This window comes from Oncorhynchus keta, chromosome 14 (genome assembly GCF_023373465.1).
Source record: "Oncorhynchus keta strain PuntledgeMale-10-30-2019 chromosome 14, Oket_V2, whole genome shotgun sequence".
Lineage (NCBI taxonomy): Eukaryota > Metazoa > Chordata > Actinopteri > Salmoniformes > Salmonidae > Oncorhynchus > Oncorhynchus keta.
In genome coordinates, this window is record NC_068434.1 from 71,001,142 (window position 1) to 71,019,603 (window position 18,462).

Genomic DNA, 18,462 nt, shown 5'->3' on the forward strand with positions numbered 1-18,462 from the left:
GGCTTGTCCATGGCTGTCTGTCTCTTTGAATCTCCCAGCAAGAGCAGGAGAGAGGAAGGGAGAGAAAGGAAGAGAAAGAGGGAGGGAAGAGAAGTAGTTCAAATGAGTTAGGAGAGAGAGGGAGAGAGGGGAGATGAAGACAGAAAGGGGTTATAAAGAAATGCCACCTCCACTTTATCTCTCTTTTTCTGTCTCTCTCTAAACTAGTTAGTCATCCCAGTCCCCTTTGTTAATTTCTTTCCTCTACCGCTCCTCTACTCGCCTCTAACCCCTCCTCTCTTCTTTCCTGTCTTCTCCCAACCACATTTCTCCATGAATAATTGATAAGTAACATATTTTCTCTCCCAGCAAGGTTGGTGAGAGAGATGGAGAGAACAGTTGCTGCTCTCTCTCAACTCAGTAAGTGTCTCTCTGGGAGCCCATTCGCGGGACTAGACCCATAATACATTCACATTGAGAAGGAAAGGTGTCAGTCATACAGTAGACTAGTATGGCAGCTGTTTAAAGGATGCTAAGCGGTAGGCCACTTGTGAAGCACACACACACACACACACCCAAACCAACCACTTGTCCTTCTTGTCCTGCTATTTTTGGCTGACAGTTTCAAATTGAAAATGAGAAAAAATAAAGAGGACTTAGAAATGACTTTTGCTGTTTCTTTGGCTTTTGGCCCCTACTTAAATGCAGCCTCAGGTATTTCCTTTTTATTGTTCTTCTCCCTTCTTCTCTTTGCTCTGCCTTCTCTCACTCCCCTCCACTCTCTGTCCTCTGTTGTTGTACTCAGGGATCTCTCTGTCTCTGTCTCTGTCTCTGCCTTCTCTCACTCCCCTCCACTCTCTGTCCTCTGTGGTTGTACTCAGGGATCTCTCTGTCTCTGTCTCTGTCTCTGCCTTCTCTCACTCCCCTCCACTCTCTGTCCTCTGTGGTTGTACTCAGGGATCTCTCTGTCTGTCTCTGTCTCTGCCTTCTCTCACTCCCCTCCACTCTCTGTCCTCTGTGGTTGTACTCAGGGATCTCTCTGTCTGTCTCTGCCTTCTCTCACTCCCCTCCACTCTCTGTCCTCTGTGGTTGTACTCAGGGATCTCTCTGTCTGTCTCTGCCTTCTCTCACTCCCCTCCACTCTCTGTCCTCTGTGGTTGTACTCAGGGATCTCTCTGTCTCTGTCTCTGCCTTCTCTCACTCCCCTCCACTCTCTGTCCTCTGTGGTTGTACTCAGGGATCTCTCTGTCTCTGTCTGTCTCTGCCTTCTCTCACTCCCCTCCACTCTCTGTCCTCTCTGTGGTTGTACTCAGGGATCTCTCTGTCTCTGCCTTCTCTCACTCCCCTCCACTCTCTGTCCTCTCTGTGGTTGTACTCAGGGATCTCTCTGTCTCTGCCTTCTCTCACTCCCCTCCACTCTCTGTCCTCTCTGTGGTTGTACTCAGGGATCTCTCTGTCTCTGTCTCTGTCTCTGCCTTCTCTCACTCCCCTCCACTCTCTGTCCTCTCTGTGGTTGTACTCAGGGATCTCTCTGTCTCTCCTTTCTGCCAGGATGTACTGTATATTGAAAATGTAATAGAATGTAAGATAAGGGGAGAGGGAAGAGTATACATGTAATGGAAAAGAGGAACGGACAAACTCAATTGGAAAGACAAATTGAGAGAGAGTGAGAGATAAGAAAGAGTTTGGGAAAACAAATCTGGGGAGAGAAAGATGAGGGAGAAGAGGGCTAATCTGCCTTAGTGAAGACTGAGATCATTGCCTGGTAGACATGGCTGTCAATAGCAGTAGCCTGGCTGAGGGGAGCGGTGGAGAGACTATGGGCTCCATTAAAAAGTAAAATGCCTCTGTATCTCACCCCCCCAAGGCCCCCCAGCCTCCCCATGGCTCACTGATCATTAGCCTAGCCAGAGCAGCCTATAATGAGGATCGAGGGGGGAGACGGGGTAAGCTAGAGAGATGGTTGTAAGGGTCTCCCCCTTTAGCAAAACGATGAGCACAGTATAGAACTGCCAGTCTCAACAACAGCCTGTAATGAGGCTGTAATGATTCCCAAACACTCTCATACACTCAGGCTTTAACAGGGGCTTCCACTGTGCCTCAGTAGGATTGGTTATAGTGCACAGTGAGATGCTTGGCTCAGGGCCAGTAAACTGGACTTGGCCTTATCTAGAGGTAACAAAGTCATTGGGTCCAGCCAAACTCAGCAAGAGGGCTATTAACAACTTTATCCAATTGTTATTCACTCCCCACAATTCCCCACAATTCTCTGTCTGTAGGGTAACTGTGCCCCAGGTGTCTCATTAAGGCAGAAGGACACAGATACTGGGCTGTAGTGGCCGTCTCCCTGAATGGGTGTTTAGTCGTTGTGTAGATAAAGGCCTCCTTGTGAGGCTTGTGTCTGTCTCTGTGTCTGTCTGCCTCTGGCTCAGCCCTGGGCCTGGTGCAGATAGGCACAGTGACACATGGTTCCCTCTGTGGGGGGACAGACACACAATGATGCCTTTTAGCGCGGGGATTGGAAGTGGGGATGGGTACAGGACAGGGTGGAAGTCAGGTCAGGGGAACTGGACAGATGGGTGCAATATATTCCAATTTAACCCCAGAGGAAGTGACGAACTGACCACAGTGTGTACCTGTGCCCCAACGCCTAACAAAGAAAATGACCTACCTCTTACACACACAAAAATGAAGGTTTCTCCGGGGTTCTTTGGGAAGGGGAATGGTTCTTTATGGAACAATCCTGACCCAAAGAACCCTTTGAGCCCTTCAAGGGTTCTTTGCAGCTCAATTTTATTTTACTTTAGTGATAATTCAAATGTAGCTGCGGCGGCTCATTCAAATATTTTGGGGCGTGGCTCTTTTTGTGCAACCGTGAGTGAGGGTGTAATTCCAGTTGATGTAAGCTGTTGTCTCATGCTGTCACATATTATAAGTGACAAAGGCCAGTGATGTGTTATTGTGACAGATTCACATATGGCCTTGTGTCAAATCAGAATGATGGACTAAGTCAGTAGTTATCAATAATCTCCTCAGGGACCCACAGCCATTCCAGAGCTGGCACACCTGATTTAACTTGTTAATAAAACACAATAATAACTGCAATGGAATTTTAACAATATAAAATGGCTAGTAAACCAGAATAAAAACCATGCTACGGTTCTACAAAGAACCTTTGAGATTGAGAAAGGCCCTTTTTTGTTGCTACTGTATATAGAATCTTTTTTCATGGTTCTTTATAAAACATTTTTTTTAAGTGTCCATATAGCAATAAAAAGGGTCCCGCTATTGTTACAACCCTTGGTTGATTCTATAAATAACTTTTCTCAATCTAAAGGTTTGTAGAACCAAACAGGTTTTTTTTTATTTTGGTTTACTAGCCATATTATATTGTTAAAATTCCATCCAACTACCATACCTTAGTCATCCCTTAATTACTATCCTCCCCATCCTCCCCTACTCCTTTTTTCTATCCATCCAATCCACCCACCCTCCATCCATCCATCTATCCACCACTCCTCCATCGCTCCCCTTACCCCGGTACTCACGTCTCCTCTCGGTGACGTGCAGCAGGCCAGCGGTGTGTCCTGGGAGCCCTCCCTCCTCTTCCCCCACTGGGTGATGGTACAACTCCTTGGAAAGGTCTCCTGAGCTGGAGGGCTTCAGCAACTTCTGGATGTCTTTATTGGGCTCTGTGGTGGCAAACACACACACACGTAAGTAAGTAAGTAAGTAAGTAAGTAAGTAAGTAAGTAAGTAAATAATTAAGTACACACGTACGCACACATACAGAAACAGTGGGAGAGAGCAAATGAGACAGATAAGAGTGAGTGTTCGTTATCACAGTCTAGCCCTTCCTGCATCCATGATCTCCTTTTGTTCATGTTTGGCATGTGTGTTTTGTGATGCATTTATGCTGTGTGCTGGTAATCATATTTAGCCGCTGTGCGTCTCGCCTCAGGAAGCAGTGCGTGACTAACAGGCTATTCTGGGTGACCATGCCTATCCATCTTCTCCTGAGGATGTCTTATGTGACTTTGTTTATAGACCCACCCTGCTGTGCACAATGCTGTATAACACAGACACACACACTTGCACACATGCGTGCACACATACGTGGATAAACACACTCACATGCACACACACACATGCAGAGTAAATAAACACTTCATAAAATACCAGTATTGGCATTTGGGTTGCAACAGAAAGAATACAACCACCAATCTAGAATTTCAAAATGTGTTGAAAAATCTATATTTATTACGTTTCTGCAATATAACCCCACAGTGTACATTTCAAAGTGGAAAATTCTGTTTTTATAGCATTTCAATTGTCAGATGAGAAAGAGTTTGTCTTACTTGTATTTCCAGATATCTTGGTGCTCCTGTCTTTCTACAGAGCCTGTTTCACTGTCCTGTCCTGTCCGGTCCTGTCCTGTCCTGTGCTGTCCTGTCCTGTCCTGTCCTGTCCTGTCCTGTCCTGTCCTGTCCTGTGCTGTCCTGTCCTGTGCTGTCCTGTGCTGTCCTGTGCTGTCCTGTCCTGTGCTGTCCTGTGCTGTGCTGTCCTGTGCTGTCCTGTGCTGTCCTGTGCTGTCCTGTGCTGTCCTGTGCTGTCCTGTGCTGTCCTGTCCTGTGCTGTCCTGTGCTGTCCTGTCCTGTCCTGTCCTGTGCTGTCCTGTCCTGTGCTGTCCTGTCCTGTGCTGTCCTGTCCTGTCCTGTTCTGTCCTGTCCTGTCCTGTCCTGTCCTGTCCTGTGCTGTCCTGTCCTGTCCTGTCCTGTCCTGTCCTGTGCTGTCCTGTCCTGTCCTGTCCTGTCCTGTGCTGTCCTGTCCTGTGCTGTGCTGTGCTGTCCTGTCCTGTCCTGTCCTGTCCTGTGCTGTCCTGTGCTGTCCTGTGCTGTCCTGTGCTGTCCTGTCCTGTGCTGTCCTGTCCTGTCCTGTGCTGTGCTGTGCTTTGCTTTGCTGTCCTGTGCTGTCCTGTCCTGTCCTGTCCTGTGCTGTGCTGTGCTGTGCTTTGCTCACAGGGAAAAGACAATGTGTGTTGTTATGTAGTGACGATAGCTCTACTGTTTCACTGTCCTGTCCTGTCCTGTCCTGTCCTGTCCTGTCCTGTCCTGTCCTGTGCTGTGCTGTGCTGTGCTGTGCTTTGCTGTGCTGTCCTATCCTGTCCTGTCCTGTCCTGTCCTGTCCTGTTCTGTCCTGTGCTGTGCTGTGCTCTGCTTTGCTCACAGGGAAAAGACAATGTGTGTTGTTATGTATTGACGGTAGCTCTACTGTTTCACTGTCCTGTGCTGTGCTTTGCTCACAGGGAAAAGACAATGTGTTTTGTTATGTTAAAGGTTGTCTAGTGACAGTAGCTCTACGGTTTCAGTTTCACTACCTCCGTTTCAATGAACCACTGCCTCGGAGCCTCCCTATACTCACTCACATGTTTTATTTAAAGAGTTAAAACTCTGAAACTCTCATTTCATCCACTTCACTAAACCTTTTTACTGTGGTTCTCTATCACTTTATTTCCCCTATCATTTCAGAGTTCAGGTTTTTATCCCTTTGGACTGCAATTACCACAGGGCTGTCATTCTGTGTAGCTTTTCAAAGAGGCTAAGGGGATGAAATGGCACCAAAATGAGATTTTTATCAAAGTTCATATTACTTTTCTACCAGGCTCACACAGTTAAATGATCCACTTTCTATTGAATAACTCCCCCACATCTAGTGTAATATTTAGTGTAATAGGAGGGGTTGAACAGAAGGTTAACCACGAGTACTGATGATAATCTACAGTAACATTAATCCCCAGGTTATTACATCACCTACTGTATCCACATGAACCCCTGAATAGCTGTGCTCCTTTTCCTTAACACTGCATGCTGTGGGCTTTACCATAGACAGGTTTATACATGCACTGTGTGTGTGTGTGTGTGTGTGTGTGTGTGTGTGTGTGTGTGTGTGTGTGTGTGTGTGTGTGTGTGTGTGTGTGTGTGTGTGTGTGTGTGTGTGTGTGTGTGTGTGTGTGTGTGTGTGTGTGTGTGTGTGTGTGTGTGTGTGTGTGTGTGTGTGTGTGTGTGTGTGTGTGTTTGAATGTATGAAGTTGTGTGTTTGAAGGTCATTTTGATCTCCTCCAGTGTGCGTGAGTCACGTACAGACAGTGATGGAAAGAGACTGATGTGGATGTGCTTGTGTACTACGCCGAGTTGGACATTCAATTAGGTTTCAATTGAAAACGGCTGTCTCATCTGGTGTTCTGAGACAACACATTCCTTGGAGGAAGACTAGATTCCACCAGGCTCTGAGTCATATTATCCAGGGAACTGAGGTGTATCTTAGAAGACTCACAAACCAACACACAGCCTCTAGTCTCTCACACATGCCGATATACACCTGAACATTCGGTAAACTCATATGCACAGTCATCTACAGAGCACACTCCCCACTCTAGTAGAAATCCATACACACTTGATCAAACTGTCACACACACACACACACACACACACACATCCAAACACACACACACACGTCTCAGGGTGGTGTCCTGTACTAACTCTAGCCCAACCAAAAGGCTCCTTCACAGCTTCTACTCCCAAGCCGTAAGACCCCTGAACAGCTAATCAAATGGCTACCCAGACTATTTGCATTGTCCCACCCCCTCCCTCTTTTACGTTGCTGCTACTCTCTGTTTATTATCTATGCATCGTCACTTTACCCCTACCTACATGGACATATTACCTCAATTACCTCAACTAACATGTGCCCCTGCACATTGACTCTGTACCGGTATTCCCTGTATATAGCCTCCACATTGACTCTGTACCGGTACTCCCTGTATATAGCCTCCACATTGACTCTGTACCGGTACCCTGTATATAGCCTCCACATTGATAGCCTGTATATAGCCTCCACATTGACTCTGTACCGGTACCCCTGTATATAGCCTCCACATTGACTCTCCTGTATATAGCTTCCACATTGACCCTCTGTATATATCCTCCACATTGACTCTGTACCGGTACTCCCTGTATATAGCTTCCACATTGACTCTGTATATACCATTGACTCTGTAACCCCTGTATATAGCCTCCACATTGACTCTGTACCGGTACCCTCCTGTATATAGCCTCCACATTGACTCTGTACCGGTATATAGCCTCCCCCTGTATATAGCCTCCACATTGACTCTGTACCGGTACCCCTGTATATAGCCTCCGCATTGACTCCATACCGGTACCCCTGTATATAGCCTCCACATTGACTCTGTACCGGTACCCCTGTATACAGCCTCCACATTGACTCTGTACCGGTACCCCCTGTATATAGCCTCCACATTGACTCTGTACCGATACCCCTGTATATAGCCTCCACATTGACTCTGTACCGGTACCCCCTAGATATAGCCGCCACATTGACTCTGTACCGGTACCCCCTGTATATAGCCTCCACATTGACTCTGTACCGATACCCCCTAGATATAGCCTCCACATTGACTCTGTACCGGCACCCCCTGTATATAGCCTCCACATTGACTCTGTACCGGTACTCCCTGTATACAGCCTCCACATTGACTCTGTACCGGTACCCCCTGTATACAGCCTCCACATTGACTCTTTACCAGTACCCCCTGTATATAGCCTCCACATTGACTCTGTACCGGTACCCCCTGTATATAGCCTCCACATTGACTCTGTACCGATACCCCCTGTATATAGCCTCCACATTGACTCTGTACCGGTACGCCCTGTATATAGCCTCCACATTGACTCTTAACCGGTACCCCCTGTATATAGTCTCCACATTGACTCTGTATATAGTCTCCACATTGACTCTGTATATAGTCTCCACATTGACTCTGTATATAGTCTCCACATTGACTCTGTATATAGTCTCCACATTGACTCTGTATATAGTCTCCACATTGACTCTGTATATAGTCTCCACATTGACTCTGTATATAGTCTCCACATTGACTCTGTATATAGTCTCCACATTGACTCTGTATATAGTCTCCACGTTGACTCTGTATATAGCCTCGCTATTGTTATTTTAATGCTGCTCTTTAATTACTATTATTCATTTTTTTTGTCATTTTTTAAATGTATCTATTTTTTACTTAACAACCATTTTTCTTAAATCTGCATTGTTGGTTACTTACAAGCGCTTGTAAGTAAGCATTGCACTGTAACACCTGTTATATTCGGCTCATGTGACAAATACAATTTGATTTGATCTCCAAATTCCTCTGAGTCATGCGGCACATTGCCACCTCACTGACTCTGCAGCAACAAGCGTTAGCGCAGAACACAGCAGACAGGGAAGAGAGGGGGATGGAGATGGGTGAGAAAGAAGAGAGGGAGAGCGGGATAAAGGTGTGGGTGAAAAGAGGAAAGAGATAGGTGAGAAAGAAGAGAGGGAGAGTGGGATGAAGGTGTGGGTGAAAAGAGGAAAGAGATAGGTGAGAAAGAAGAGAGGGAGAGTGGGATGAAGGTGTGGGTGAAAAGAGGAAAGAGATAGGTGAGAAAGAAGAGAGGGAGAGCGGGATGAAGGTGTGGGTGAAAAGAGGAAAGAGATAGGTGAGAAAGTAGCAGCAGGAGCATTCTAGAGGTTAACATCCTAACTCCCTGCTGGGCTGCCCTCCCCAAGCTTCTGTTGGACAACATCATCATGTTGTCCCTCAGACTGCACAATCACTGTGGAAACATCCACATCCTTAGGAATGGAGAAGAGCATCATTGGCACAGAGAAGGGTGTGTGTGTGTCACACAGAGAAGGGTGTGTGTGTGTCACACAGAGAAGGGTGTGTGTGTGTCACACAGAGAAGGGTGTGTGTGTGTGTCACACAGAGAAGGGTGTGTGTGTGTCACACAGAGAGAAGTGTGTGTCACACAGAGAAGGGTGTGTGTGTGTCACACAGAGAAGGGTGTGTATGTGTGTCACACAGAGAAGGGTGTGTGTATGTGTGTCACACAGAGAAGGGTGTGTATGTGTGTCACACAGAGAAGGGTGTGTGTGTGTCACACAGAGAAGGGTGTGTGTGTGTCACACAGAGAAGGGTGTGTGTGTGTCACACAGAGAAGGGTGTGGCATTTCAAAGGGTTGGCAAAGCAAGTCACAGACTAAACATGATGGATTCCCATTTCACCCTGGATACAAGGCTTGCTGTTGGCTATCGATTTATTTTTTGCAGCGAGGGTCCAAACAAGCTGAGAGAATACAGCTCCACTTTCCCTTCTCTATAATGAGGTGGTGATACTATTTACCGTTTGCTGCTTCATTCCCCATATCTGTTACCCCCCTCTGTCTGTCACTCTGCCTCATAGTCAAACACAATTCATGTTTACGCCAGTGGAGGCTGCTGAGGGGAGGATGGCTCACAATAATGGATGGAATGTAGCAAATGGAAGCCATGTCTTTGATGTATTTGATACCATTCCACTCCAGCTATTACAACAGACCCATCCTCCCCAATTAAGGTGCCACCAACCTCCTGTGGTTTACGCCTCATATCAATTGCCAAGTGTAGTCGTGTACATGCTTTTACATGCATCGACACACACATAGTATTCAATCAAAGTGTAGTAGGGATTTTCAAGGGAAATAAAAAAAGAGAAGCAGTCACACATGAAGTGAATCAAAATCAATCTGGTTTAACACAACTCCTCCAGAACAGAAGCAGAGAGCATATTCTAATCTCACAGCCCCAATGTTCCGTCAACACCCACTGAGAGGTTTGTAGGAAGTCACAGAATCAGCTTCTACAGGATCACAGTGTCACAGAATACGATAACAGTCCGTGTCCTCTGTCCGTGTACCTCCAGTCTGGCGTCAATCACTATCTACAGCTATGAGAACAATCCATAACATTCTGTATCAGGTCTAGTGACCATCAACCCATACAGAAATTTGTGTCTGAAGTAGAACACTGGAAATCTTGTGTATTAGCCAGCATAAAAGGAAAACATATAAATATGCTAAGCACTGTGTAAAATTAACTTTATTCATTTGAGATATTCCCCTTACACAAAGGCACATCATAGTATGAAAGGCACATCATAGTATGAAAGGCACATCAGAGTATGAAAGGCACATCATAGTATGAAAGGCACATCAGAGTATGAAAGGCACATCAGAGTATGAAAGGCACATCAGAGTATGAAAGGCACATCAGAGTATGAAAGGCACATCATAGTATGAAAGGCACATCAGAGTATGAAAGGCACATCAGAGTATGAAAGGCACATCAGAGTATGAAAGGCACATCATAGTATGAAAGGCACATCATAGTATGAAAGGCACATCAGAGTATGAAAGGCACATCAGAGTATGAAAGGCACATCAGAGTATGAAAGGCACATCATAGTATGAAAGGCACATCAGAGTATGAAAGGCACATCATAGTATGAAAGGCACATCATAGTATGAAAGGCACATCAGAGTATGAAAGGCACATCAGAGTATGAAAGGCACATCATAGTATGAAAGGTACATCATAGTATGAAAGGCACATCATAGTATGAAAGGCACATCAGAGTATGAAAGGCACATCAGAGTATGAAAGGCACATCAGAGTATGAAAGGCACATCATAGTATGAAAGGCACATCAGAGTATGAAAGGCACATCATAGTATGAAAGGCACATCATAGTATGAAAGGCACATCAGAGTATGAAAGGCACATCATAGTATGAAAGGCACATCATAGTATGAAAGGCACATCATAGTATGAAAGGCACATCAGAGTATGAAAGGCACATCATAGTATGAAAGGCACATCAGAGTATGAAAGGCACATCAGAGTATGAAAGGCACATCAGAGTATGAAAGGCACATCAGAGTATGAAAGGCACATCAGAGTATGTAATGCCTTGCTTCCTTTATTTTGTAGGCCACCAAGTATTATAATACATGGCACATGTCAATGTTGATACTGTAAATATGTGTACGGTAAAGAATGCTCTAGAATGAGATGGATCTGCTAGGTATTGCGGTGGTAGGTGACATATGAGGAGACTCATTGGACTCATTGACTAAACCAGCTACTGTACATATGTGGCTCTGGGGGACTGAGGTTGCATGTGTCTTTATCCTTAGTGGGTCAGACATACATCCTAGATGAATGAGTGTCAGTCCTACATGGTCTAGGGTAAATGTGTCAATGAGTCAGGTAGCTAGCCTAGCCACCTAACGTGCCCACAACCTGAGACACTTTTCAAAAGAGAGGACTGTTAATCTGTTTCTCAATGCTCTGGAATGGCTTATTGTACAATCCTACTGATCATATGAAAGTAATAAACTTAACCTAGCCGTCTGCAGAGATCTCTGGTATAACCAAGCCATATAAAATGAGTAATTGGATGTGGTCTTATTCACTAGGACCGTCTCTAATAGGTCAGTCAACGTGATCAATGAGCTGACACTACCTCAGGCTCCTCTTGACCCAGTGTGTCCTACTGTAAATGCCTACTGACTGAGCACCATCCGTACACAGTGTGTTTAATGGAACATGGTGAACACACCACCAGCCGACATTGAAAGGACTGGAGTGTGCTGTTTGAAAGGCCACTCTTTCAGGCTTCGGCTTACACTGCTCCTAGCAATCACGCATGACTTCCTCTGAATCAGGTTCTCTCACACACACTGATTGCATTCACCACAATAGTTTAATCAAACTCAACATACCGGTTCAATAAAATCAATCTTCTTTCAACAGTAAAGGCAACAGGAAGTAAGTCTCTCCACGCCCTTCTCCCACCACACTGTTATTTCTCTCTTCTACATCCATCCTTTATTACTTTATCACAGATAACAATCCATCCTACAGGAAATGATGTTGCTATGATCCGTTATATCAATGTCATTAACGTATTGTGTCTAATTGATACCATACAAATCACATCTTGTTTACCACATCTTATTAACTACATTGTGTCAACACAGGGTACTGAAATAGCTCTACACACAACAACATCCTTCATATCTGAAAACAGCAACATGAACATGTGTTAATCTTCCTTCCGTTCCCAACCATGTCATTACATGTAAGCATTCAACACATATTTCATCTGCATTTAGTCTAAACATGCTAAGAATAGTATGGATTCATTAACACTTTATATATTCTCCAATTCAAACCTGTAGAAACATCCACCACTATCTTATTTCCATCCTTAATGTTGGCTACTGTTTCCTCTACTCTACAGTATCATCTGCAGTCCACTGATGTGCACTGCAGGTGGGCTAATAGATGAACAGAACCCACTGATAAGAGAATTAACTACAATACTATACAGTCAAAGCTGGCAGAGTACATGATTTAACTAACATAACCATCTAGGATACTAGAGTATATGTCTGAGGTAAAACAGAGCACCTATTCTCAGAAACCAAGTCTGGGCTAAAAGAGGATTTAAATGTGACAATAGAGTGAAAGAGGCTGGTATGATAGACTACCATGAATAGACATAACATAACATAGAGTCAGTCTGGAAAGACATGGTGATGAACAGTCTGGTCTAGGCTGATGGATTCTATGCTAACAGTGAATAACGTAAAGCTGCACCTACCTGGGCTCCCTGCCCCTCCCTGTGCCTCCATGCAGCCGAGCCGAGAGTGCCGTGCTGTCTATCACAACAGCATGGGAGTGGGGGAGACAGACTGAGTGAGATGGAGGGAGAGAGAGAGGTATGCCAGCTCTCGTTCACCACAGCATCCGACTCCAGCTGCACTCCTTTTTTGTACTCCTCTGTCGTTCTCTTCCTCACTGTCTGGTGCTCATCCCTGCTCAGTGCTCTCTCACACACTCACCAGCCTGCCCAATACAGATGTGAGAACACACTGAGTTCACCACTCTGCTGCCCTGCCTGCCTCACAGAGAGAGAGAGAGAGAGAGAGAGAGAGAGAGAGAGAGAGAGAGAGAGAGAGAGAGAGAGAGAGAGAGAACACATCAATGTTCTATAAGCACATTGTGAAAGAGCTCGGCGAATGCAGAATACAGAGAGATCTAGAGAGAGAGAGAGGGAGAAAAAGAGGGGGGATAGTGAGAAAATGAGAGAGAGCAGGATGGGCACACTGGCAGACTGCCCAGATTGAGAGAGAGGGGAGGGGGGCTGTAGGAAGGGTGTTGGTGGGGCTTTGGATAAAGGGAAGGAGGGGAGAGTTGGATACACCACATGGGTGGTGGAGAAGTATCACAGTCACTATGAGTGTGAGCGTGTGTATCTGTGTGTGCCAATGACTGCATATATGAATGGACAAAGTCACTGATCACATGACACCATGCAATCCTATGTGAAGACTCAATAGCTAAATTAAGTCAGTTAAGACGGCATATCATGGAGACATAACATGCACAGTTTGAGCTACTCCAGGAAGTGGAGCTACTCCAGCTTGCTCAGTGCTGTCCCCTCTAAATGGGCTCCTGAGTGGTGCAGCGGTCTGAGGCACTGCATCTCACTGCTAGAGGTGTCACTACAGACCCTGGTTTGAATCTAGGTTGTCTCACAACTGGCTGTGATTGGGTGGCACACAATTGGCCCAGCGTTGTCCGGGTTTGGCTGGTAAAGGCCGTCATTGTAAATAAGAATTTGTTCCTAACCGACTTGCCTAGTTAAATTTTAAAAAGGAGAAACTCAAGTTGAAGGCTGACTATGGTAGAGCAGGCCGCAATTAAATGATCCCTTTACCTTCTTCTCTGTGGGATTTTAAGTAATTGGTTCAAGGACATACTGTACATCTGGTGTATTAAAGGCAACTATTGATCAGGATTATTTACACAAAGATTCCCATTTTTCTGCAAACAATGCCTGCAGTTGGCCTGAAACATCTCTCATCAATGAGAGCGGGCAGTCGTTCTCCACTGATGTATGTGAATGTGCATACACCTTATTATTTAAACATCTTAACACAGAGTTTTAAGCCTTGTCCCACAGAAGCATGAAAATAAGAAGATAAGCACAGGACAACAGTACTAAAAATGATTTACTCTAGTAGAGGGACGGGGCAGAGAGAGAGATGGCATAATACCCATTTGCCTTTGGAAATGTGGATACAGATGTAAGATCTTAATTTGATCACCCTGTTGCAGGAAAACTTCCCTGCAATGTAGGAATTATATTTAAGGTTTGAATTATATCTATTATAATTATAATTATATTTAAGGTTTGAAAAGGCTTCTGAAGTTTGTAATTTACACTTTGAAATTTCAGACTTGATTTTCCCTTACGAAAACTGTATTAACCCCTACAAAAAGGTACATTTATTATAATCCACAGAATAATTCACATTTCCTTTTGTTACAGGATTGTTTTCCTGCTGTAGCTAACTGGCTCAAATTAATATTATTCAACAGTACATCACTCTCTAACATACAGTACCTTTCAAAAGTGCAGGAGACAAAACATGGATGGATGGACACACGAGTTTGGTCTGTGTGTAAGTGTCAAATCAAATAAAATCGTATTTGTCACATGCTTCGTAAAAACAGGTGTAGACTAACAGTGATATGCTTATTTCCAAACAGAAAAATATAACAATTCTAGAAAAATGATGGATTAAAAACTAGGAAAATGAGGAATAAATACACAATGAGTAACGATATCTTGGCTATATACACAGCGTATCAGTACCAAGCCATTGTGCAGGGGTACGAGGTAATTGAGGTAGATACAGTATATACATATAGGTAAGGGTAAAGTTACTAGGCAACAGGATAAATAATAAGCAGTAGCAGCAGAGTATGTGAGTCAAAACCGTTAGTGCAAAAGGGTGTCAATGCAGATAGTTCAGATAGCCATTTAGGTAACTATTTTTTTCTTATGGTTTGGGGATAGAAGCTTTTAAGGGTTCCGTTGGTTCCAGATTTTGCACCAGTAACTATTGCCATGCTGTAGCAGAGAGAACAGTTTATGACTTGGGTGGCGGGTCTTTGACAATTTTTAATGCCTTCCTCTGTCACCGCCTGGTATACTGGCCCTGGATGGCAGGGAGTTCAGACTCAGTGATGTACTGGACTATACGCACTACCCTTTGTAGCGCCCTGCGGTTGGATTCCAAGCAATTACCATACCAAGCGATGCAACCAGACAACATGCTCTCAATTGTGCTGTAGAACCTTTTGAGGATTTGAGGGTCAACGCCAAATATTTTCAGCCTCTTGAGGGTGCCTTCTTCACGACTGTGTTGGTGTGTGTGGACCACGTTAATTTCTTAGTGATGTGGACACAGAGGAACTTAAAGCTCTCAAACCGCTCTACTACAGCCCTGTCGATGTAGCTTAGGGTGTGCTCACCCCTCCATTTCCTGTAGTCCACAATCAGCTCCTTTGTCTTGCTGACGTTGAGGGAGAGGTTTTTCTCCTGGCACCATACCACCAGGTCACTGACCTCCTCCCTATAGGCTTTTTCATCATCTGTGATCAGGCCTACCACCACCATGTCATCAGCAAACTTAATAATTGTGTTGGAGTCGTGTGCGGCCACGCAGTTGTGGGTGAACAGGAAGTACAGGAGGGGTATAAGCACGCACCCCTGAAGGGCCCCGTGTTCAAGGTCAGTGTGGTAGATGTGTTGTTACCTACCCTCACTACCTGGGTGGAGCACGTCAGAAAATCCAGGATCCAGTTGCAGAGGGAGGTGTTCAGTCCCAGGGTACTGAGCTTAGTGATGAGTTTGGAGGGCACTATGATGTTGAATGGCATGAACAGCATTCTCACATAGATTGAAGTTGCCAGTGATAATATAATGGTGCCAGAGGAGATTGCTGACCTTTTTACGGGTGGCTCCTAACCAATTGTGCTATTTTGTGTGTTTTTTCACATTGTTTGTAACTTATTTTGTACATAATGTTTCTGCCACCGTTTCTTATGACCGAAAAGAGCTTCTAGATATCAGAACAGAGATTACTCACCTCGAACTGGACAAAGATTTTTTCTTTAACGCAGGTCTGGGTGCCTTGTGAGAATTTGTCGGTGAGTGGGTAATAGTGGTGGTATATAATAGTGGTATATAGGTAGAGGGATAGTTGGTGGTGCAATTTTTTCCTTTTCACCTCTTCCTTTTTATTTTTGTATAAAAAATGTAATGCGATTGACCACACACAACACATGCACAAACTAAATGTGCGAATGCCATGACACCAAAGAAGAAGAAGAAAGCGAGGTAGGTGAATGCAATGAGTAGCTTTAATGCTTCTATAGGAAGTATTCAAATAAAACGAGTTTGCTTCAAATGAAGATGTTTATAACAGATGACGCTATTGTCAGAGAGTTTTGCTTTTTAATGTTACCTATTATGGTTTGTAAGCGAATGGGTGATTAACTAGAACAAAAAAATACCATACTTTTGGGGATCTTCACAAAATGTAATCCATAGAAGCGTCCTTTGGAGGAAGGATTGTTGACATATATTTGACAATTGTATTTTAAAGCATAATTGAGGAATACATTATTGAAGTTGGAACATTTGTGACATTGGCTGCATTTACACAGGAAGCCCAATTCTGATATTTTTTCCACTAATTGGCCTTTTGACATATCACATCAGATCTTTTCACATATATTTTTAAGAGCTGATATGATTGGTTAAAATACCAATTACAGAAAAAAAGCATATTGGGATGCCTGTGTAACTGCAGTCATTTTGGCCTTACCCAGGCCTCCTTTAAGACCATAATGTTTCATCTGTAGGTCCTACAAAGCAAAATGCTAGTCATATGAAGCTTTACCACTTGCTCTGTAATGAGTAGTATTTTGACTTCTATAAAAAAAATGTTTCAATTAATTGAGGAATATAGTCAAATAAAAACAAATATTGAAAATATAACATTTTATTTATGTCTGTCTGTAATAGAGCCCTTTTGTGGGGGAAAAACTGATTGGCTGGGCCTGGCTCCTCAATGGGTGGGACTGACTGCCAAGTGGGTGGGCCTATGAGTGATTTCCATATATTTTTCTAAACATTTCCATTTTATTAATAGTTTTTCAACTTCTAACGGAAGGAAGATTAATCAGTCCAAATCTCATGTCATCATCAGGTCCCCCTTTCTCTTCCGCAGCAACAGGAGCAACGCCAGCTGCAGCAGACCCAGCAGCAGCAGGGGCTGCCACAGCGCCACCTGCTGGCACGGAGGACACTTTAGAAACCAGAGAAGTAATCCTTCTCACCCCCCCTTTAAGATTTAGATGCACTATTGTAAAGTGACTGTTCTACTGGATGTCATAAGGTGAATGCACCAATTTGTAAGTCGCTCTGGATAAGAGCGTCTGCTAAATGACTTAAATGTAAATGTAAATGTAAGAGTTCATGACTTCTTTTGCATTCAATTCATTGACAAGCTTGCCTAGGCGCTCATCTTCGGCCTCGATTCCTACACTCCCCCAAATGGTCTTGGAGGAGGGGCTGGTGTTGCCACCGAGCACAGGCAGGAGGTAAGCGGATACGTAAACGCATTTTTAAGTCTTAACAGACACGAAACGTCGGCCACGCTGAATTTTCCGGAAGAGAAAGAGCCCTTATATGAACTGTAACACACCAAAATCTTTGACATTGTTGCGTTTATATTTTTGTTTAGTATAATATACCTTCCTTTTACATGTATCATTGCACGTCCTGCAAACCACCAGCAGAGGGCAATCATTTTGAATCCATTATCACATTTTCTAAAAAGTAGCCGAGATCCCACCCTGGAACTTTGATACGCCCGACAATATATTGACACAAATTTTGTAGTTTCTATATTCACGATTATATATTTTCAATATTCAATCGATTAAATCAAAATAGTACTCATAATTACTTAGATGAAACTTAATATGACACCAATTGTTGCTTTGCAGCACCTACACATGAAATATGATGGAGCCTTAAAGGAGGCCTGGGTAAAGCCAAAATGTTACAAATATTCCAACATATTTCTCAACACACATTGCGAAATCGAAGATATAGCTAAAGTTCAAACATTTGTCATGTTGATTAAAAATAGTGATATTTTAGCTCCCATCATCATGCCAATGAAAACCTAATCTGTTAGAATTATTTTAGTTAGAATTTACATTGAAAACTGAATTTACTATAGTCAATAGAATACCTTGAGAAGAAGAGGTGAAGCGAGAGAGTTAGCTATCTCTCGAAAAGATCTGTGCAAAATAAACCCAAAGCGTTGTTTGACTCGCATTATCAAGGCGGATAACATGAGCACGTCGTAATTATATACAGATTTCTGATATACTTCAATCAGTCCATGGGTTAATATCAAATTATATTTTATTGATTCCTCACCTCTCTCCATGCCACTTTCTATATTAGATGAGAAGACAGGAGGAACCATGAAAAAAGAATTGATCTGCAAGCAATACAACGGTTTCCGTAGTGTAGTGGTTATCACGTTCGCCTCACACGCGAAAGGTCCCCGGTTCGAAACCGGGCGGAAACATTTATTTTTGTTCTAATGCATATCGGTACACAAAGGTTGTTTTCATTTCTTCGGCAAACGTTACATTAA

The 18,462-nt window shown here is 43.9% G+C and overlaps 1 protein-coding gene and 1 non-coding gene across 51 annotated transcripts in view; one reads left to right on the forward strand and one right to left on the reverse strand.

The window, feature by feature from the left end:
• The window catches only part of LOC118393934 (dysbindin domain-containing protein 1-like), a 36,691-nt gene extending 23,775 nt beyond the window's left edge, over positions 1-12,916 (reverse strand). For all 50 annotated transcript variants that reach the window (XM_052462356.1, XM_052462369.1, XM_052462357.1 and 47 more), the window contains exons 1-2: positions 12,531-12,916; positions 3,516-3,671 (exon numbers count right to left, since the gene is read on the reverse strand). In XM_052462356.1, coding sequence (XP_052318316.1) covers positions 3,516-3,671; positions 12,531-12,561 — 187 coding nt within the window. In that variant the 5' untranslated portion in view covers positions 12,562-12,916. The remainder of the gene's footprint in view (positions 1-3,515; positions 3,672-12,530) is intronic.
• Positions 12,917-18,320: 5,404 nt separating this feature from the next.
• On the forward strand, positions 18,321-18,393 carry trnav-cac (transfer RNA valine (anticodon CAC)). Its single transcript has one exon. It is a non-coding gene; the product is annotated as a tRNA-Val (tRNA).
• The last annotated feature ends 69 nt before the right edge of the window (positions 18,394-18,462 follow it).